At 34.9% G+C, this 15,532-nt stretch overlaps 2 protein-coding genes across 7 annotated transcripts; one reads left to right on the top strand and one right to left on the bottom strand.

Moving 5' to 3' along the window:
• Positions 1–1,093: 1,093 nt before the first annotated feature.
• LOC124222620 (protein fem-1 homolog B) lies at positions 1,094–14,635 on the top strand. 3 transcript variants are annotated; one of them, XR_011177696.1, is made up of 13 exons: positions 1,094–2,002; positions 3,786–3,963; positions 4,118–4,335; positions 4,445–4,785; positions 5,011–5,171; positions 5,440–5,600; positions 5,740–5,883; positions 6,160–6,389; positions 6,480–6,596; positions 6,720–6,826; positions 7,326–7,479; positions 10,453–10,593; positions 14,462–14,635. XR_011177696.1 is itself a non-coding variant. In XM_046633781.2 (12 exons), exons 1-12 carry the CDS (start codon positions 1,871–1,873, stop codon positions 10,478–10,480), a joined length of 1,971 nt encoding a protein of 656 aa, XP_046489737.1. In that variant the 5' UTR covers positions 1,094–1,870; the 3' UTR covers positions 10,481–11,412. The 3 variants fall into 3 exon arrangements, 2 of the variants coding, with proteins under 2 accessions (XP_046489737.1, XP_046489735.1); XM_046633781.2 differs by lacking the exon at positions 14,462–14,635 and having other exon boundaries at positions 10,453–11,412; XM_046633779.2 differs by lacking the exon at positions 14,462–14,635 and having other exon boundaries at positions 9,602–11,412.
• Shc (SHC-adaptor protein) lies at positions 9,795–15,432 on the bottom strand. Of its 4 annotated transcripts, none has more exons than XM_046633785.2 (12): positions 15,190–15,432; positions 14,978–15,129; positions 14,670–14,776; positions 14,503–14,573; positions 13,676–13,736; positions 13,213–13,386; positions 12,976–13,130; positions 12,521–12,756; positions 12,282–12,428; positions 12,071–12,198; positions 11,325–11,435; positions 9,795–11,243 (listed from the first exon to the last, which is right to left on the bottom strand). In XM_046633785.2, exons 3-12 carry the CDS (start codon positions 14,769–14,771, stop codon positions 11,091–11,093), a joined length of 1,338 nt encoding a protein of 445 aa, XP_046489741.1. In that variant the 5' UTR covers positions 14,772–14,776; positions 14,978–15,129; positions 15,190–15,432; the 3' UTR covers positions 9,795–11,090. The 4 variants fall into 4 exon arrangements, with proteins under 4 accessions (XP_046489741.1, XP_046489743.1, XP_046489742.1 ...); XM_046633787.2 differs by having other exon boundaries at positions 14,978–15,107; XM_046633786.2 differs by having other exon boundaries at positions 14,974–15,432.
• Between the last annotated feature and the right edge of the window lie 100 nt (positions 15,433–15,532).

Genomic DNA, 15,532 nt, shown 5'->3' with positions numbered 1-15,532 from the left:
CTTCGGGTACAGGTACGGTAAGGGAAGCTGAAGGGCTAGAGGGAAATTGCAGTATTCGGCTATGCTGACTCGATTTAGCATAATTGGAATCCCATAAGATGGGTCCACTGGGAGCTAATATCGGAACGCACCGCACTTTATACATCTTCAGCGGATGGACATAGAAATTTGAGGCTAAGTCGCTTTCCGGCCGCTAGAGGGCCCCACTTTCACATTTTTTTTCTGGTCAGACTTGCCGGGGCGCTTGCCGCTCAGTTTGTATACAGCGAGGAGTTGGAGCAGACGTCTTCGTTGGTCAACTGCTCCGTTTTCGGGTTGTAACTGAGTATCTGATTTATTGTCATCTACCCATATTTTGGTATGTTCATTGTTCTCTTGACTTCAAATTGTATTACTGCTGTTCTACGGTCTCTAGAGCAGGCGCTCATTTCGACAATACAAAACCAGGTTAAAAGTCCCTTCTCAATACGTGATATATTTATTTTTTTATGACCTATTCTTCCTTCTGATCCGGCAAATACAAAGTTGTAGGTTTTTAAAAACAGCCGGTATAGTCGAAATCGGACCCACTCTTGTTGCTGATCAACCGGTTGGTGTTCCGTCTTCTTCTTGTCTCTTACTTCCCGCGCAAGTTTTCAGCCAATCATAATCGCTGTATGGCAAGAAAGTGCCCTGACAATGATCTACTAGAAATTAGGAAATGTCCCTATGACATCAGAATCTCATTGTCGGTACCATTTTGTTGCCACATATCCTTAGTTTTCAATTTTTCGCACGTAAATCGTAAATTTGTAGCTTTCAAATTACTATTGTTACACAAATTGATAATTCGCAATCAATAATATAATTTTTCAATCAATCGTACGTGAAAAAATATTGCCAAATACCAGCTACTAAGCCTAGTTATATTAGTTTAATTTTTTCCACCCGCACTGTAAAGTGACGGTTCACATATCGAACAAAACACAAGTTGCCTGTAAGGAAGTGGCGTTCGGAAAATAATTGTGAAAACAGAACCTAATAATGGGTGTATTCCGAAATATACTCGCAGTACTGCAAGTACTGGCAACCGCGTCCTGAAATCGCGCGACAGCTTACTGGGACGTGAGGCAGTTGCAGTACTTGAGAGATGGCCGCGTCCTCGGTGTAGCGTTCCGATTTTACTGGGACTGACAACTCGAAGTAAAAACGGAACGCAGTTCGCAGTGGACTGCGTGACGTCACGGTCGGCAGTACTGGAAGTATATTTCGGAATACACCCCATGAAGGTAGCTATAAAACACATAATAGAAGAGGCCAACAGAAAAAAGAGGAAGATCACGCGATTACTGTCTGTGAGATACTATTTCCACAAGTGTCATCACCACAGTCACTGGATTAATGTGAATATTAAATAACTTTATTGTCTCATAATAATACAAGTGAATTATCAGTTGTGTACGATAAGTGTCGGAATAATGACAAAAAACGTTCGATAAGCCGTGACTGCATGTTAAGCGGCAGAAAGACGGCACTAGGGTGAGGAAAAGAGTTCAAGTGTACGGAGGAAGGAAAGATTAGGCGCAGGCAATTTACGGAGCGTTGACTATTTTTGCAACGGCGAATCAATACATTCTCTGTGTGCGTGCTTATTCCATGTAAATATATCTATAAAAATAGACGTCGGATCATCGCCACGAGTATTAATACGGGGAACGGGTGCGATGTTCAGTCAGTTTTGAGGTTAACAATCGCGCAGTCGTCGTCGTTAGCGATGATACGATTTTATTTCTGATTGCCGTCCGTGCCTCTGGCGAAACAAAGGAAGAAACTTTGCCAAAGTTCGGCGGACACGCGTACGTCTTCGGAAATTAATCCAGCACCGAAAGCCATGGAGGAATCTTCTGAAATTTGCCAGTCGCTTATGAATCGTGTTTATTACGCGGCTCGCGATGGCATGGCAATATCTCTATACGATATTCTCAGCGAGCGGGGGGACCACCTGGACCAGCTTCTTAATCAGGTGAGAATAATGTACACATGAAAAAGAAGGTGCATTTCTTAATCCATAATGTTCATTTCTCTAATTAACCATCATTTAAAGTTGTATTACAGAAAAATCCGTACAGCGTAACAATGATTCTCTGATCTTTACCTCTGCTACTTAGGTGCATTAACTCAGGCCTGATTCAAGGGGTGAATTTCAGTGCCTAAAACTAGGCAACCCAAATCTCGTTAGGTTTGCAGTTTATAAATAAATAAAAGACAAAGAAGAAGGCTAAATTGGCGCCGGTATCCCTAAAGAATTTTACCTCTTCTTTGTTTCTCGAATGAAAACAAATGTCATATATGCAAGCTGTGTTAATGTTTCTATTTATTGCACATAAACTTGTGCGAACTTGTAGATGGTGTTATTGCTTCGTCATTGCGATATGATATTAAAAAAGATCACAATATCGCCAAATAAAGAACTAATTATATTATCATAAATGTATCTTACATAAATTTCATTGCTTTTCATCATAGTACTGAGGTTTCCAAAACTACTGCATGCTTCCCTTTAAATGATTAGTTTTAGTTTTGCAATATGATTCTGGTCGAAAGATAACAAATGAAACTCCAGCTCGATGTCTTGTATCGCAAAATACAACATTCAGTATTCAAGGACAGACACATTCGTTCACTTATTGAAAATCCTCCATGCAGTGTACTCTACATGACTTCAGAAATTGCTTGTGGCAAATTTTCAGGAGTACTGTGTATCTGCTTACGGCTGTATTTTTTTTTATTTGAATTTAGCGCGCTTTTAAATTTCTGCTTAGATATCTCTCCTTCACTTCTTCGTGATTGAAAACAAAAAAAATTTCGAGGGTGACCTACTGGTTATTTTTAATTGTGGATAAGAATACTTAATCTAGTCTATTCAAATTCATTGCTCCATATAAGTTGTCAAGATTCAACAGTACCTGGTTTCAATTACGGAATATATGCAGTTGAGTCGAATAAATTGAATAACTCTATTTTATTCATATGTTTGTCCCAGTCTAACACATTTCATAATATGCTAAGTAAAATTCATTTCTGTTTGATGAAATCTAATTTTGATTTGTAGGCTTAAAATAACACGAATGAGAAATGTATAAATACTACCACGTCTGAAGGTTTCTACCAATATTTTCACAAACGTTGGTGGAAGTTTATAAAAGATATAAATGTTCCCTGGGAAAAACAAGTTAAATACCTTTCACAAATTCAGAGATTCGTTAAAGAATATGTTCAAAAAAAGGTTCTATATTTGAATTAAGTTTTCGGAGAAGAGGGAAATGTTTTTCATCAATGTTACAGTGGACCCAGTCTTGGAGAAACTTAAATCAATAAAACTTTCGCAGTCAACTTATTATACGATTATTTATAAACTTTGGTAAATGAAGAAGATAAATGGAGTTTGTCAATCATATGAATTACAATTGTTCTCTGAGAACCGATGGATTTTTTATATTACCAAAACAAAAAGAAATGCTCTATATTGATTCGGTTGAAATAAGATACTGTGCAATTAAATGAATAACAATTAATTGAAAAATTAAATACTTGGAGCTTTCATCTCATATTATTGTTTAACAGAGAAATATCAAGAATCGACTAATTTCCATAGCGTGCAATCTCTAATTAGTTGAACTTTGATCAGATTTGTTATTTAATGTTGCAATAGCCAAGCAAACAAGCCCTATGCAATTATTTATATTTGGTAAATCCGAGTCCCCTCAACCAGCGAGTTTAAAAGATTGAATAATTCATTATTGCAGACAGTGATAGAAGACGACGGCCAGCACTGCACTCCATTGATAGTTGCGGCACGATATGGTCACAGTAGGGTCGTCAAAATGCTGGTCGATAAATTTAAGCCAGACTTGGAGCAGGAGGGTACTGTTAAATTTGACGCATATGTTATACAAGGGGCGAGCGCTCTTTGGTGCGCTGCAGGTGCGAATCAATTATCATTCATTGTTATCCCTTTTTTTTCACCCGTAGTATTCATTAATACATATTTCCAATGTTCATTCTCATGTGAGAAGCTCCAATCTTCGATTAATAAATATTGCTCATTATAACTGTGTAACTCTGTATTGTACGTTAGGGGCTGGGCATCTGAATGTAGTTAAAACTCTTGTCAAGGCTGGAGCGAATGTTAATCATCCGACGAGAACAAATTCTACACCCTTGAGAGCCGCATGTTTCGACGGAAGGCTCGACATCGTTCAGTATCTGACTGAGCATCAGGCCGATATACACATTGCCAATAAGTACAACAACACGTGTTTAATGATCGCTGCGTACAAGGGACACCTCGAAGTCGTTAGTACCATGAGAATTTTACTATGAAACTTTTAATCTTTAAAAAAGATAATTAACCAATCCAAATTAGCTATTACTTACTCAATTGATATCCTTTTACATAATTTAGGTGAGTTATCTGCTTGATATCGGTGCCAATCCCAATGACAAAGCACTGTGCGGAGCAACGGCATTACATTTTGCCGCTGAATGCGGGCATTTTCGTATAGTATCAGAATTGCTAAGGTATGATGCTAAGATGACAAAAAACGTCAGCGGTATGACACCATTGATAGCAGCTGCCGAAAGAACAAGAACTGAAGTAGTGGAATGTTTAGTTGAGAGAAATGAAGTTAGCAAGGCTGAGAAGATTGAAGCTTATGAATTGCTTGGTGCTTCTTACGCTAATGATAAAGACAATTATTGTGTTAGCAAAGCGTTCAAATACCTGTACGAAGCGATGAAATTAAGGTACCTACAATGAATATAACTTATTAACTATAATTTATTTATTTCTTGCTTGCATGTGCAATAATTGTTTAATAAAACGTAACAGTTTTTGATTACCAACTATCTTCAATGATGTTTTTTTTTTTGCTTGTTGAAGACAGAAGAAGAGAATCATAATATCCACAAGCAGTATAAATATTTTTCATATTCGGTTATTGAAAACTACATTTGAATTTGATGCTTTAGATACAGTGATCCTGAGAATATAATGCACAAACCAGTATGTGCACCGATATCGGCGTATGAAAATTGGAGCGAGTCTGTTACTCTGGAACAGTTGTTAAATATAGAAAATAATCACAATGCTATCCACATGGAGTCGCTTGCAATTAGGGAAAGAATATTAGGTAAGCATTGGGTTTAATGTAAAGAAGAAAATAATTCCAAAAGAAATGAAGGGTTGAAAGGAAACAGTTTTTACATAGTAAGTTTCAAGTAATTTGAAGCTTTAACTTGATAATTACTTTGAATAATACCTTATTAGATATTCAAGATTTTTACGTAGTTTTTTGTTTTTCTTTTAAGATATTCTCTCAATTATTGATGCGATTTGGGTTTTCTCGATAAATTACTCATTAGGAAATGATACAAAATAATTTCCCATACTTTGTTTAGGAACTCATAATCCGGAGGTACCGCACCCAATAATATTCAGAGGGGCCGTTTTTGCTGATAACGCAAGGTTTGATAGGTGTATCGATCTTTGGCTCCATGCGTTGAAGCTGCGGCAACTAAATAATATTTCGGTTGTTAGAGACTTGCTTCGTTTTGCTCAGGTATTTTATATATCCTGCGTAATAGTTACATTGTGTGATATCAAACAGAAAAACAAAAGAGAAGACAGTATGACGTATAACAGAATTCAACAGTTTCTTGAGCTCAAAGTACTTAATATTATAAATGTTCATTTTTTAGGTATTTTCACAAATGATCCATGTCGGAATTGACCTGCAATTCACACAAGTTATCAATGTCTTAGAAGCTAGTGTGATAGAACTAAAAAGAAATAAAGACCAAATAGGAAATCTAGACTCCAAGGATGATTTTGAGCAAATTATTGTAAGTCATAACGGATTCCGTCAAGCGAACTTACAGCCCTAGTGAATTTTTTCCCATCATATTTCTCTACGCAACATAAAGAAAAAAAATTGTATTCTGAAAAACCGTTCGTAAAACTGAAAGAAAAAAAAATGTTCATAAAAAATTTGGCAGCAAATTTTATGCGGTTTTCAAAAAAAATCTTTAGAGAATTTGAGGAAAATTATTCACCCTGGAACGTTTTGAAGAGAAAAATTTGAGCAAGCTTTGAACATTTTTCAATATTGCTATTTCTAGGAGGAAATGGAATCCAATATTACAACAACGCTTTACATTTTGACTATTCTAATGAAATTAATAAAGCTGAATGAGAAGGGAAGTGAAGAGGAAAAAGTTAGCCGAGCTCATCGGCTGGTACATAATTTATGCGCACTTGGCGTATCTCTCAGAGATGGACAAACTCTGCTTCATCTTGCTGTGAACGCAGATACACCTGTGGACGATTTTCATACTAACGATGTTTGCAAGTATGTAGATTCCTTGTAATGAATTGTTTTTCAAAATATCATTTCTTAAATAAGTACCAATTGCTTACGGTATCGTAATTTCTTTCAAAGATTTCCTTGCGCTGCTACTGCCAAATTTCTTATCCAATGCGGGGCTGATGTTAACGCGATGGATATAAACAGGAATACACCTCTACATGTGATAGTTAGTTATCAAAAACCTATCAGGTAAGACCAACTGGGGGTATACGATTCTCTCGTCTTTTTTTTATGCAAAACTCTACTTTCATTAGATAGCCAATCTGCTTTTATAACAATGTTTGTAAAATATGATTGGATTGGTTCTTGCAGTGACTTTTTAACGCTTCATTCGATAATAATTGATCTCACTGAGGCTGGAGCACACATGGATACAGTTAACATTGAAGGAAAAACTCCATATGATGCTGCAACAACTGGTGAGTCATTCTCTCGCTCGATAATAGCCATGCATTGACGCTATGAAAACGGTGACAAAGAGGATCAATCACACTTGAAAAAGATGACACTGTTTTTTTTTTTCAATACAACTACAAAGTTATCACAATAGCATCAATATTTTTGTTACGATTCATTTTAGTGTACTAGCTTTTATTTATTCGTTATAGCATCTTGTTCTTACAACTTGATGCGGTGAAAAAGCATTAACTAAATAGCTTTCGATAGTATAAGTAATTCAAAAAGAGTATCTGGTGACAAGTTTCTTGAAAAAATAATATTGAGTAATGTTACGTGAAGAAAAAGTATCCCAAGCCATTATCGGCATCTACCTTAATTTTCATTTCAGTTTTTATGAATTTTCGCTGTAATTTTTATAATATTTTATAATTACTTACACATCTTTAATATCCATTTGAAGAAGAAATACTATTAAGATTCTCATACACTACCAATTATTTCCGGTTTTCCATGTTACAGGTGTTGCTGAGATAATACTTCGAAAGCAAACTAAACTTTCATTAAAATGTATGGCGGCTAAAGCAGTAAAGACATACAACTTGTCCTACTGTGGTAGCGTGCCACGTTCGCTCGAAAGTTTTATAGAGCTGCACGGACCCGGACTTAATCAAGGGTAACTACTACGTGACTATTGATTCCAAGACAAGAATCATCACCGTTGTCACTTCATGTTGTAGGAAATTTTTAAATCCCAAATTCGGTTTTCATGCTATTTTTGACAAGATTTTCAAACTGAATTACTATTGTTAGACACGAATCTGAGAATTTAATCAACCACACAAATATGGTGCGTCAAAGAGTGAACTTATTTTTGCTACAAAATATCCAACATTCATTATTTGAATTCCTTTTCTATACACGATAAACTCTGAAAATGCTACAGCTAGGCGCTAGATAATATGAATTTCCCTTGTAATATCACGGTTTTTGGAGCTCAATTTGAATTTTTCTCTGAGTGAACATAGTACACCACTTCCACTACTTGAATAAGTGGATTGTGTATTGATTTTCTAAGCGTTAGGCACTTGATCAATGGTTTGGCATCCATGTAAAAAATTTTTTAAGATCTCGCAACAGAATAAGAAGCTAATCATTCTGACGTACCAACTAATGAGCTGTACAATTGATGCCTTTTGAATATTATAATATTAGTGAACAGAAAAGAGTGTAAGAACGAATGATTCAAATGAAAGTTTTTATTTCTATTTTTTATCTCGACTTTTTTGTTTTAGTCTGTTGTAATTGTTATAGACACTTCTAAAGTGATCTGTGGTGCAGTAATGAAAGTACCTGCGGTTACTGAATTAGGTTTTTTTTCAATACTCTTTTCGTTTACTTCTTACGAACTAGTCACATTTTTAACTTTATATTATATAGATTATATTAGTGATATATCTCTGATAAGCATAAGTAAAAATAATCTTGACTTCTGTAGTTTTTTTTTTTCCTTCACATTACAATTTGCTTCGAACTATTAAGCTATGTATAATGCAAAATATTTTGTATTCGATTCCCGTGTCGCAGATGTAAATCGATATAAAATGGATTCGACTCGAATAATGATTATGATATTTGAAATTAGCTTGTCTAAATTGTCAATTCAACAGATTTGATTGTTATTTATTATAATTAATTCGATTACCTAAGATAACATCTTGCCAATTAGTGAACGAGGTTTGTTCGATTTTATATTAAATTCACATTATTTTACTAAATTAGATGATCAGATTATATTCGAGGTCATGCATATCGCTCTGTCAGCTATAGATGAGAAATTTGAACTTCATCTCAATTACGGTAATTGAAAGATTGATTAGCAAATCACCTGCGCTTACTGATATCTTTTTACTATGGCAAATTTGACTGTAAAAATTATAATTTTGTATAAGATATAAATTATTTCTATAACATATATAATTTTTATACTGTTTGAATTCGTTCTGCAAATTTACCGGTGGCTTTACTTGATTATTATAAACTTCTAGAAAATTAAATGAAACTTGCATACTCTGTGAAACAGTTGATGTGCAATACCAGCTGGATATCTCTAAATATAAAAAGGAACGAACGGGTATCATTTTTTTTTATACACATTTTATTGTTATCACAATATCTAAAATAACAATATTCGCTCAGTGTTCCCAAATTTTTTCTTGAATACTCTGTACATGCGGAGTAAGATATTATGTTAAGGACGTTTATTAAACTACCCAGATAACAACGTGTGTGTAAATTTCGCATCAAAAAAATAAAACTACAATGGTTGAAAAGTGTTGCTAGCAATATTAGAAAAAGGTGTGTCCTCAATTGCTATCAAAATCAGATCAACCTATTCTGAGCAAAATTTGTCAACACAACTGCTAAATGCAAGCTAGCTTTGCTATACAATAAAATAATACAAAAATGATTTGCTGTAAATCTGCTGCGCAAAACTTATGATGCTAAATAATCAGTGTACAGGCAACAATTATTGCGGCAAATAGGATAGACATTTTGCACAGACAAACATTGTTACCTGGATACTTAATAAATATTTGACGAACTTTTTAAAATGGCTGTAAATTTTTATAGAACTTACACAGCACTACAGAATAATGACACGCTCATAATTTTGTCATAAATTTGATCCACTGAAGTGAAATATGTTTATATTTATGGTAAACGAAAATAAGATACAAAACAAAAGAAGATTTTATAATAATATAGTCTATTTTATTATTCTTATTTACATGCAGGTTTATTATTCAAATTGTATACCACCAAACTAACAAGGGGAGGGCGCGACCTTGAGATCACCGATTTCAAATTCCTTTTCATATAATAAAGTACTTCGCACTCTGTAGTCAAAGGTGTCCAGCAGAAAACGCAATTTTCAAGCTGGAATACTTGGAAAAGTCACGGAACTTCAGATTCCAAAAAGGTTATGAATCCCGATTTATTCAAATATTTATTGATTATTGACATAGTACAATTTAAACAAATAAGCTAATTGTCGTCTGCCGTAGTTTCGATTCGATGCGTGTTTGTATATTGGAATATTTCATGATTTTTTGTTTTTTCGTACTTTATTGGAAGCAACAGTTGATAAAACTTTGTAAAAAAAGAAATGTTGACTATCTTTTCAAGCAAAGTTGACCGGTTTAGATGTAACATTTTGTACAAAAGTTTCAGACTTAGATTCAAATCTTGCTGACTATTTTCACATATTATATTCTATCACTATAGTCGGATATTCAGTTTATTTTATGTATAATTGTATAGACCGTATAAGTTCCGAACAAACGTCTCTCGAAGGGAAAAAAAGAAAGAAAAATAATATTATTTTACGTATGTATAAAGTATTACTATATCATTATATACAATATATTAAATCGAACTAAAGTGGTAGCGATTAGAAACAATCCGAACTACTTTTTTATATAGGAAAGAAAAGAAACATGAAATAATCTTTCCTCAAAAAGTCGTATTATAATAATGGCCTGTAAAAATTATTGTAATTCTTTCAAGCACATACCGAAATTAATTTCGTACAAAAATAGGTATTAAAAACTAATGTCTTAAGAACCAGCATGTTTTCTGTTTTTAGGACGGATGTGTGGAAGGTGAGCTGTTGATTATTTCCTATTTTACCAGTGACGTCGTCTACTGCATGTAAATTCTTAGAAAAAATGCTGAAGAGTTAGATAGAGACTGGAATTTAAAGAATAAAAACAACAGTTATAGTAATGTAAGTAAAGAGAAGCATAAATCGACTTAGAGATAACTGGAATACAATTCATTGATTTCATTTCATTTCACACACTGGTTTATGAACTAGAATAAATGCAGTAATTTCGCAATTTTTGCATCGCTACTAGTCTATCTAAATATGTATGCACGAATTTTATCATCAATTTGTGTATAATTTACCATACTTTGAACCCTCTTGCAGAACATGTCTACATACTTCCAGTCTAAAAATATCAAAAATAATATGTCGAATGTAATAGATTAATTCGTTTTACATGGCATATTGAAATTATTTTAGTGTCACAGAATTTTTTAGTTTCACTTAGACCAGACTATTGAAGGTAAGCTGAGGCATCTATTCCACGTACACGAGGAAGATAAATAATAGGTAATAACAATAGGTATCGCATTACAGTTTAGATTGACAACAGCAGCTCAATTATTATTTCTATATGCTTTACGGGGGCAATACTTAAACTCTTGTTCTGGGAATCATCATTTTCGCCCCTCGCTCGGTTGTTCTGCACGTCGATGAACAGGATAACGAAGTACCAATGTGCTGTCTGCAGATATAATTGGAAGCGCATTGTCACAGTGGTCATTTATCAAATGACTTACGCTATCGAAAACTCGGTCCTTAGTGCGAACCTAAAATTAATTTGTCAGAAATTGATCTCGAGAATGTTAAGAGAAAGAAAATGCATTTATCGATAGCATGCGGGTACTCACCACGCCTTCGGGGTCTATAAGTAACAAATGTCTAGGTGTACCGCCGTTCATTCCTGTGAGAACATACTGCCCTGGAGAGCCTTGCGATTCTCTGACTAAAAAATCTCCATCCTAGAAAAAAAAAAACAAGACAAATTTCGTGAAGCGATGCAACAGTAACTTTGAAAATCACAGAACTTTTGCCGTGTGTAATTGAAACCAATATAAGTAATTCCGATCACTAAAAATACTAATTTTTGTTCGGATAACTTGGTACAGCACAAAAGTTTTGTAGTTAGTTTGAAAAAGCAAGCGATGTTTTTTTTTCTAATGTAAAGAGAAAAAGCAGCTCGATTATTTTTGTTGAGCCAAAAATTAATGGAAGGTCTGCAACGACTTTAAGGTAGTTGTATTCTGAACTTTAAAATTGAAGAAATTGTTTCGTTTCTGACAATACTGTGTTTGATGTTTGTTTTTTGAATGTAATCATTCGTGAAAGCTGTGGAACATGAGTAAAATTAGACACCTCATGCAGAATTCATTTGATTTTATGGTCAGAATTTTTCACTGCTCTATAATTGAATAGTATTTAAGTCTAAAACCTGAAACCGTACATATCGCGTCTGCTCTCCTGTAAAATCTAATGTATATCACTCATGTCACATTGCTGACAACACATGTTATTCACCATTCACCTAGTTATTGCAATTATAATGCTACAACTACGATAGGAATGAGTTGAAGGTAAATACTGGTTGAGTACTTGCCTTGGTAAGCATAGATTCAGCTTCCGCTCGACTTATGCTACCATGAAACCAAATCTCCCTTTTTAATTGTTGCTTTTGCGACTGCGGGCTCAATTTACTAACTTCAGGAATGGCGGTATTGAACGGTTCTGTGAAAGGAGAGACAGTATTAGTCGTTGCTGGTCCATCACATGAAATAAAGCATTTTAAACACGAAATCTGAAATACTAACGCATATCAAAGGCGTCTCTTTGTTCTCTGCGTGTATCACGATTTGCCGCTATAACAGTATCGTTGACATAATTGTGTTCCACAATGATGCTGCTTGATGACATTGCTGATGCAGTGTCAGAGCTCAAGTCTATTAAATTTCCAGTTTCTGGAAGAAGAGAAAAGAAAATAGATGTCATGAAAGAGAATGTCGATTGACTTGTTTCAGCGCATGTTGAACAAGAATTTCATTTTCTGTACCTGGCCACTGCTGCAGTTGTCTACTGCGATTACTTGACAGCGTATCCGTGAGTGATGAGCATTGGGAGGTACCAGCCACTCCGTGATTGTGATTAGAATGATGTTTTAGGTTTGGTAATGTTGACGCATTAATTGGTAGAGGAGGAACTGGAGGTGGCCCGATATCTGGGGGTACTTTACCAGGTAGATCGTTGTAGTAGTCTCTATCAGCGTCGCGTGGGTTTGTCAATGCAGTGCTATTTACAATAACAACACATTAGGCGGAGAAATGGTTTATAAAATTGTTTTAGCCTTAATGAAATTGGCGAATAGGAGTTCCCATACTGATTTTAAAAAAATTTGGATGAGTTGCTAGAAAAATACCACTTTAAACGCAATTCCGTAGAAATTGAATGCCCTGAATAAATCACATTATTATTTTGAGGTTTGGGACATAATTTCTAACGATTACTAACGATGGTTTGGTGAGAAATTCTTTGAATCTTAATTCAAACGCTTGACCAATCGTTGCAATTACATCCTGTGCCAGTCCCCCGCCACATTCCAAAACGTAGCAGGCTCGCCAGTCTTTTAAGTTCTTAGCTATGTATGCAACAAAATCCAATGTGTCCTATAAAGATTAGATATATCGTAAATTCGAAATAAAAAATTCCGCCAGTACAATTATTATTCAAGATGTTTCTAAGAGCTACCGTGTCACCGCCAGAAGCAAAAGATATTCTTGGCATATCATGCTTAGCAACTATCGCACCAGTGTCAAGCATAGTTAACGCCAAACTGCAGCTACTTATAATCAGGTTTATGTTTGCTCCTGCATGTTCCATCCGTGGTTTATCGGCAATTGCTTTCAAGACTTTTCGATCGACCTGAAAAACGATAAAAAATCTACTGTTATAACTACTCTTCTTTTGTTTTCCTGCTTATTATCAACTTCTCTTAAAATTTTTCCAAACATACCAAAACGACTAATAAAAACGATATCGTGAAATGCTTGTATTGGAATTGAACTTTGTTTTTAATTGAGTCAATCATGACTTGAAATGTACTTCCGATTTCTTGACATTTTTATAACTTTCTTATGATTAAATAAAACTTTTGACCGATTTTTACATTTTCCAGGCAAGTGACTATACTGAAATAACATAACTAACTTACTCGTCTTTTCTTGTCAGCCGATTTGAGTCCAGCTGCTTCGCAGACTCTGTTTATACATTCTCTGCAAGAGCAATTAACAGGCTAGATTATGAAAGACTCAACTGTAATATAAAATGTAAATTAACATGGTATCATGGCTCACTAACATTGTATTATAATTGTAAGACAATCATTAGTTTTTGTTGGGTCTTTCAATCACGTCTCGTTTTGAGGAAAAAGTGTTAAAATAATTTACAGTTGGGAAATTGGGCATTTTCAGTGACTAGATTGACTAAAACAAAAAGTCACTGTGAATTTATAAAATTACAGGCTTATCGAGGTTCCTTAGGCATTAAATAAAATTTTTTTACTGCCTATTTTATAGAGTCAATTCTAATTTTTTTAATGTTATGTCCCAAAATATTTCTCCGACATTTGTAAGTTTTTGGAATTTCCTACTTTCGGGAGCATTCTCGTAATTCAGCAGGATTTCTTTCTAATTAAAAGAAGTATTATTTCCTTTGCGAACGTGAAGTTGTGAAAAACATATGTAAATCATCTCTTAAACATATAATAATGTGAAAACAGTAAAGAAAAAGGTGATAATTTGCTTTGCGAAGTAATCTCCTGTGATACTTAACAAGAAATGACTAATCACTAAGAAAGAATTCGGTAGGTGTACAAATTGATTCAGCAAAGCTACATGTTATTAATCATCCTAAAGAATGTCGAATAGCCTGAACTATAGTTATCCAATTTCTGTGTTATAGAAACTGCGTTCAACTTTTCGAATTATTCATGTTACAGGCATGTGGTACAGGAAACAAGCAAAGAGTGACAAAACCAACTTAGCAACGCAGGATCTAGTCTCAAAATCCAGGCTCTTCATCGAAGTGTAGACCTCAAGACATCCGATGTACTGTAAAATTGGAACAAAGTATAATATTGCATGAAAGGAAATTATATGGGAATGAAAGGGAATTGTCAGATAATATCATTTATGAGAAATTCATACCCTGACTGCATATGTTATGCCTTCCTTGGTGACTTGGTTATCCGAATGTAACCAGCCCCTCGCTGGCTTACTTATGAAGCTTCCTCCACCTCCGCTAGACATCGCTGCTATGAAAATTAGACAAGAATAAAAGAAGTAAGAAAACGTATTGTTGATGATAATTTTTTAAACAATATCGAAGTTCTGAATGACATGTTAATAAGTTGTATTTTGTTTCAATGGTAAACGAAACGGAATCGAAGGTAATGCGATTTGTTATTAATTGTTGTTCTTGTGGGTTGTGACAATTGATTGAATGTTGTACCTACGTATTTATTTTAGGCTGAATGGTGCGACGAACGCAGCAAGTGTTCAGTTGAGGATAATTCGGAAACGCATGATAGGGTTAAAATTATTCAGCCTTGATGTCAATCAACTAATCCTTAGGTGACAATCCTTCTACAGAGTAAGACAATTTTACCTAAAATTACGTTGGTGAATCACGTCCTTTGCTCAAGTACAGTGAAACAGTAATAATTACATGATCATTTGACAGCTGACAGAAAGAATGGTTCACGGTCCGTGATTCCTCGTTTCATTCATATGCATGCACTAGGCAGTTAAAAAAGAAATATTAACGCGGATCATTCATGCGCGCCGTTTGAATGGGTCGACTCGGGTCTTTTGCACTCGAATTAATACGCGCATCGGATTCTGGGCCACTTTAACATGATTGATTAAATATTCGTCTATGCAAATGCCGTGTCTACGTATAATCGTGCTGTCGTACCAACCAGCAAAAAACCAACACAGTATCGTCTTGCGCCTGCCGCACCCTACGGAAATCAATTTGAATTATTTCACGTTTGTCCAGTTCTTGTTCG

This window comes from Neodiprion pinetum, chromosome 7 (assembly GCF_021155775.2).
Source record: "Neodiprion pinetum isolate iyNeoPine1 chromosome 7, iyNeoPine1.2, whole genome shotgun sequence".
Lineage (NCBI taxonomy): Eukaryota > Metazoa > Arthropoda > Insecta > Hymenoptera > Diprionidae > Neodiprion > Neodiprion pinetum.
The sequence above is the reverse complement of the archived record's forward strand: the minus strand, read 5'-3'. Positions and strand labels throughout refer to the sequence as shown.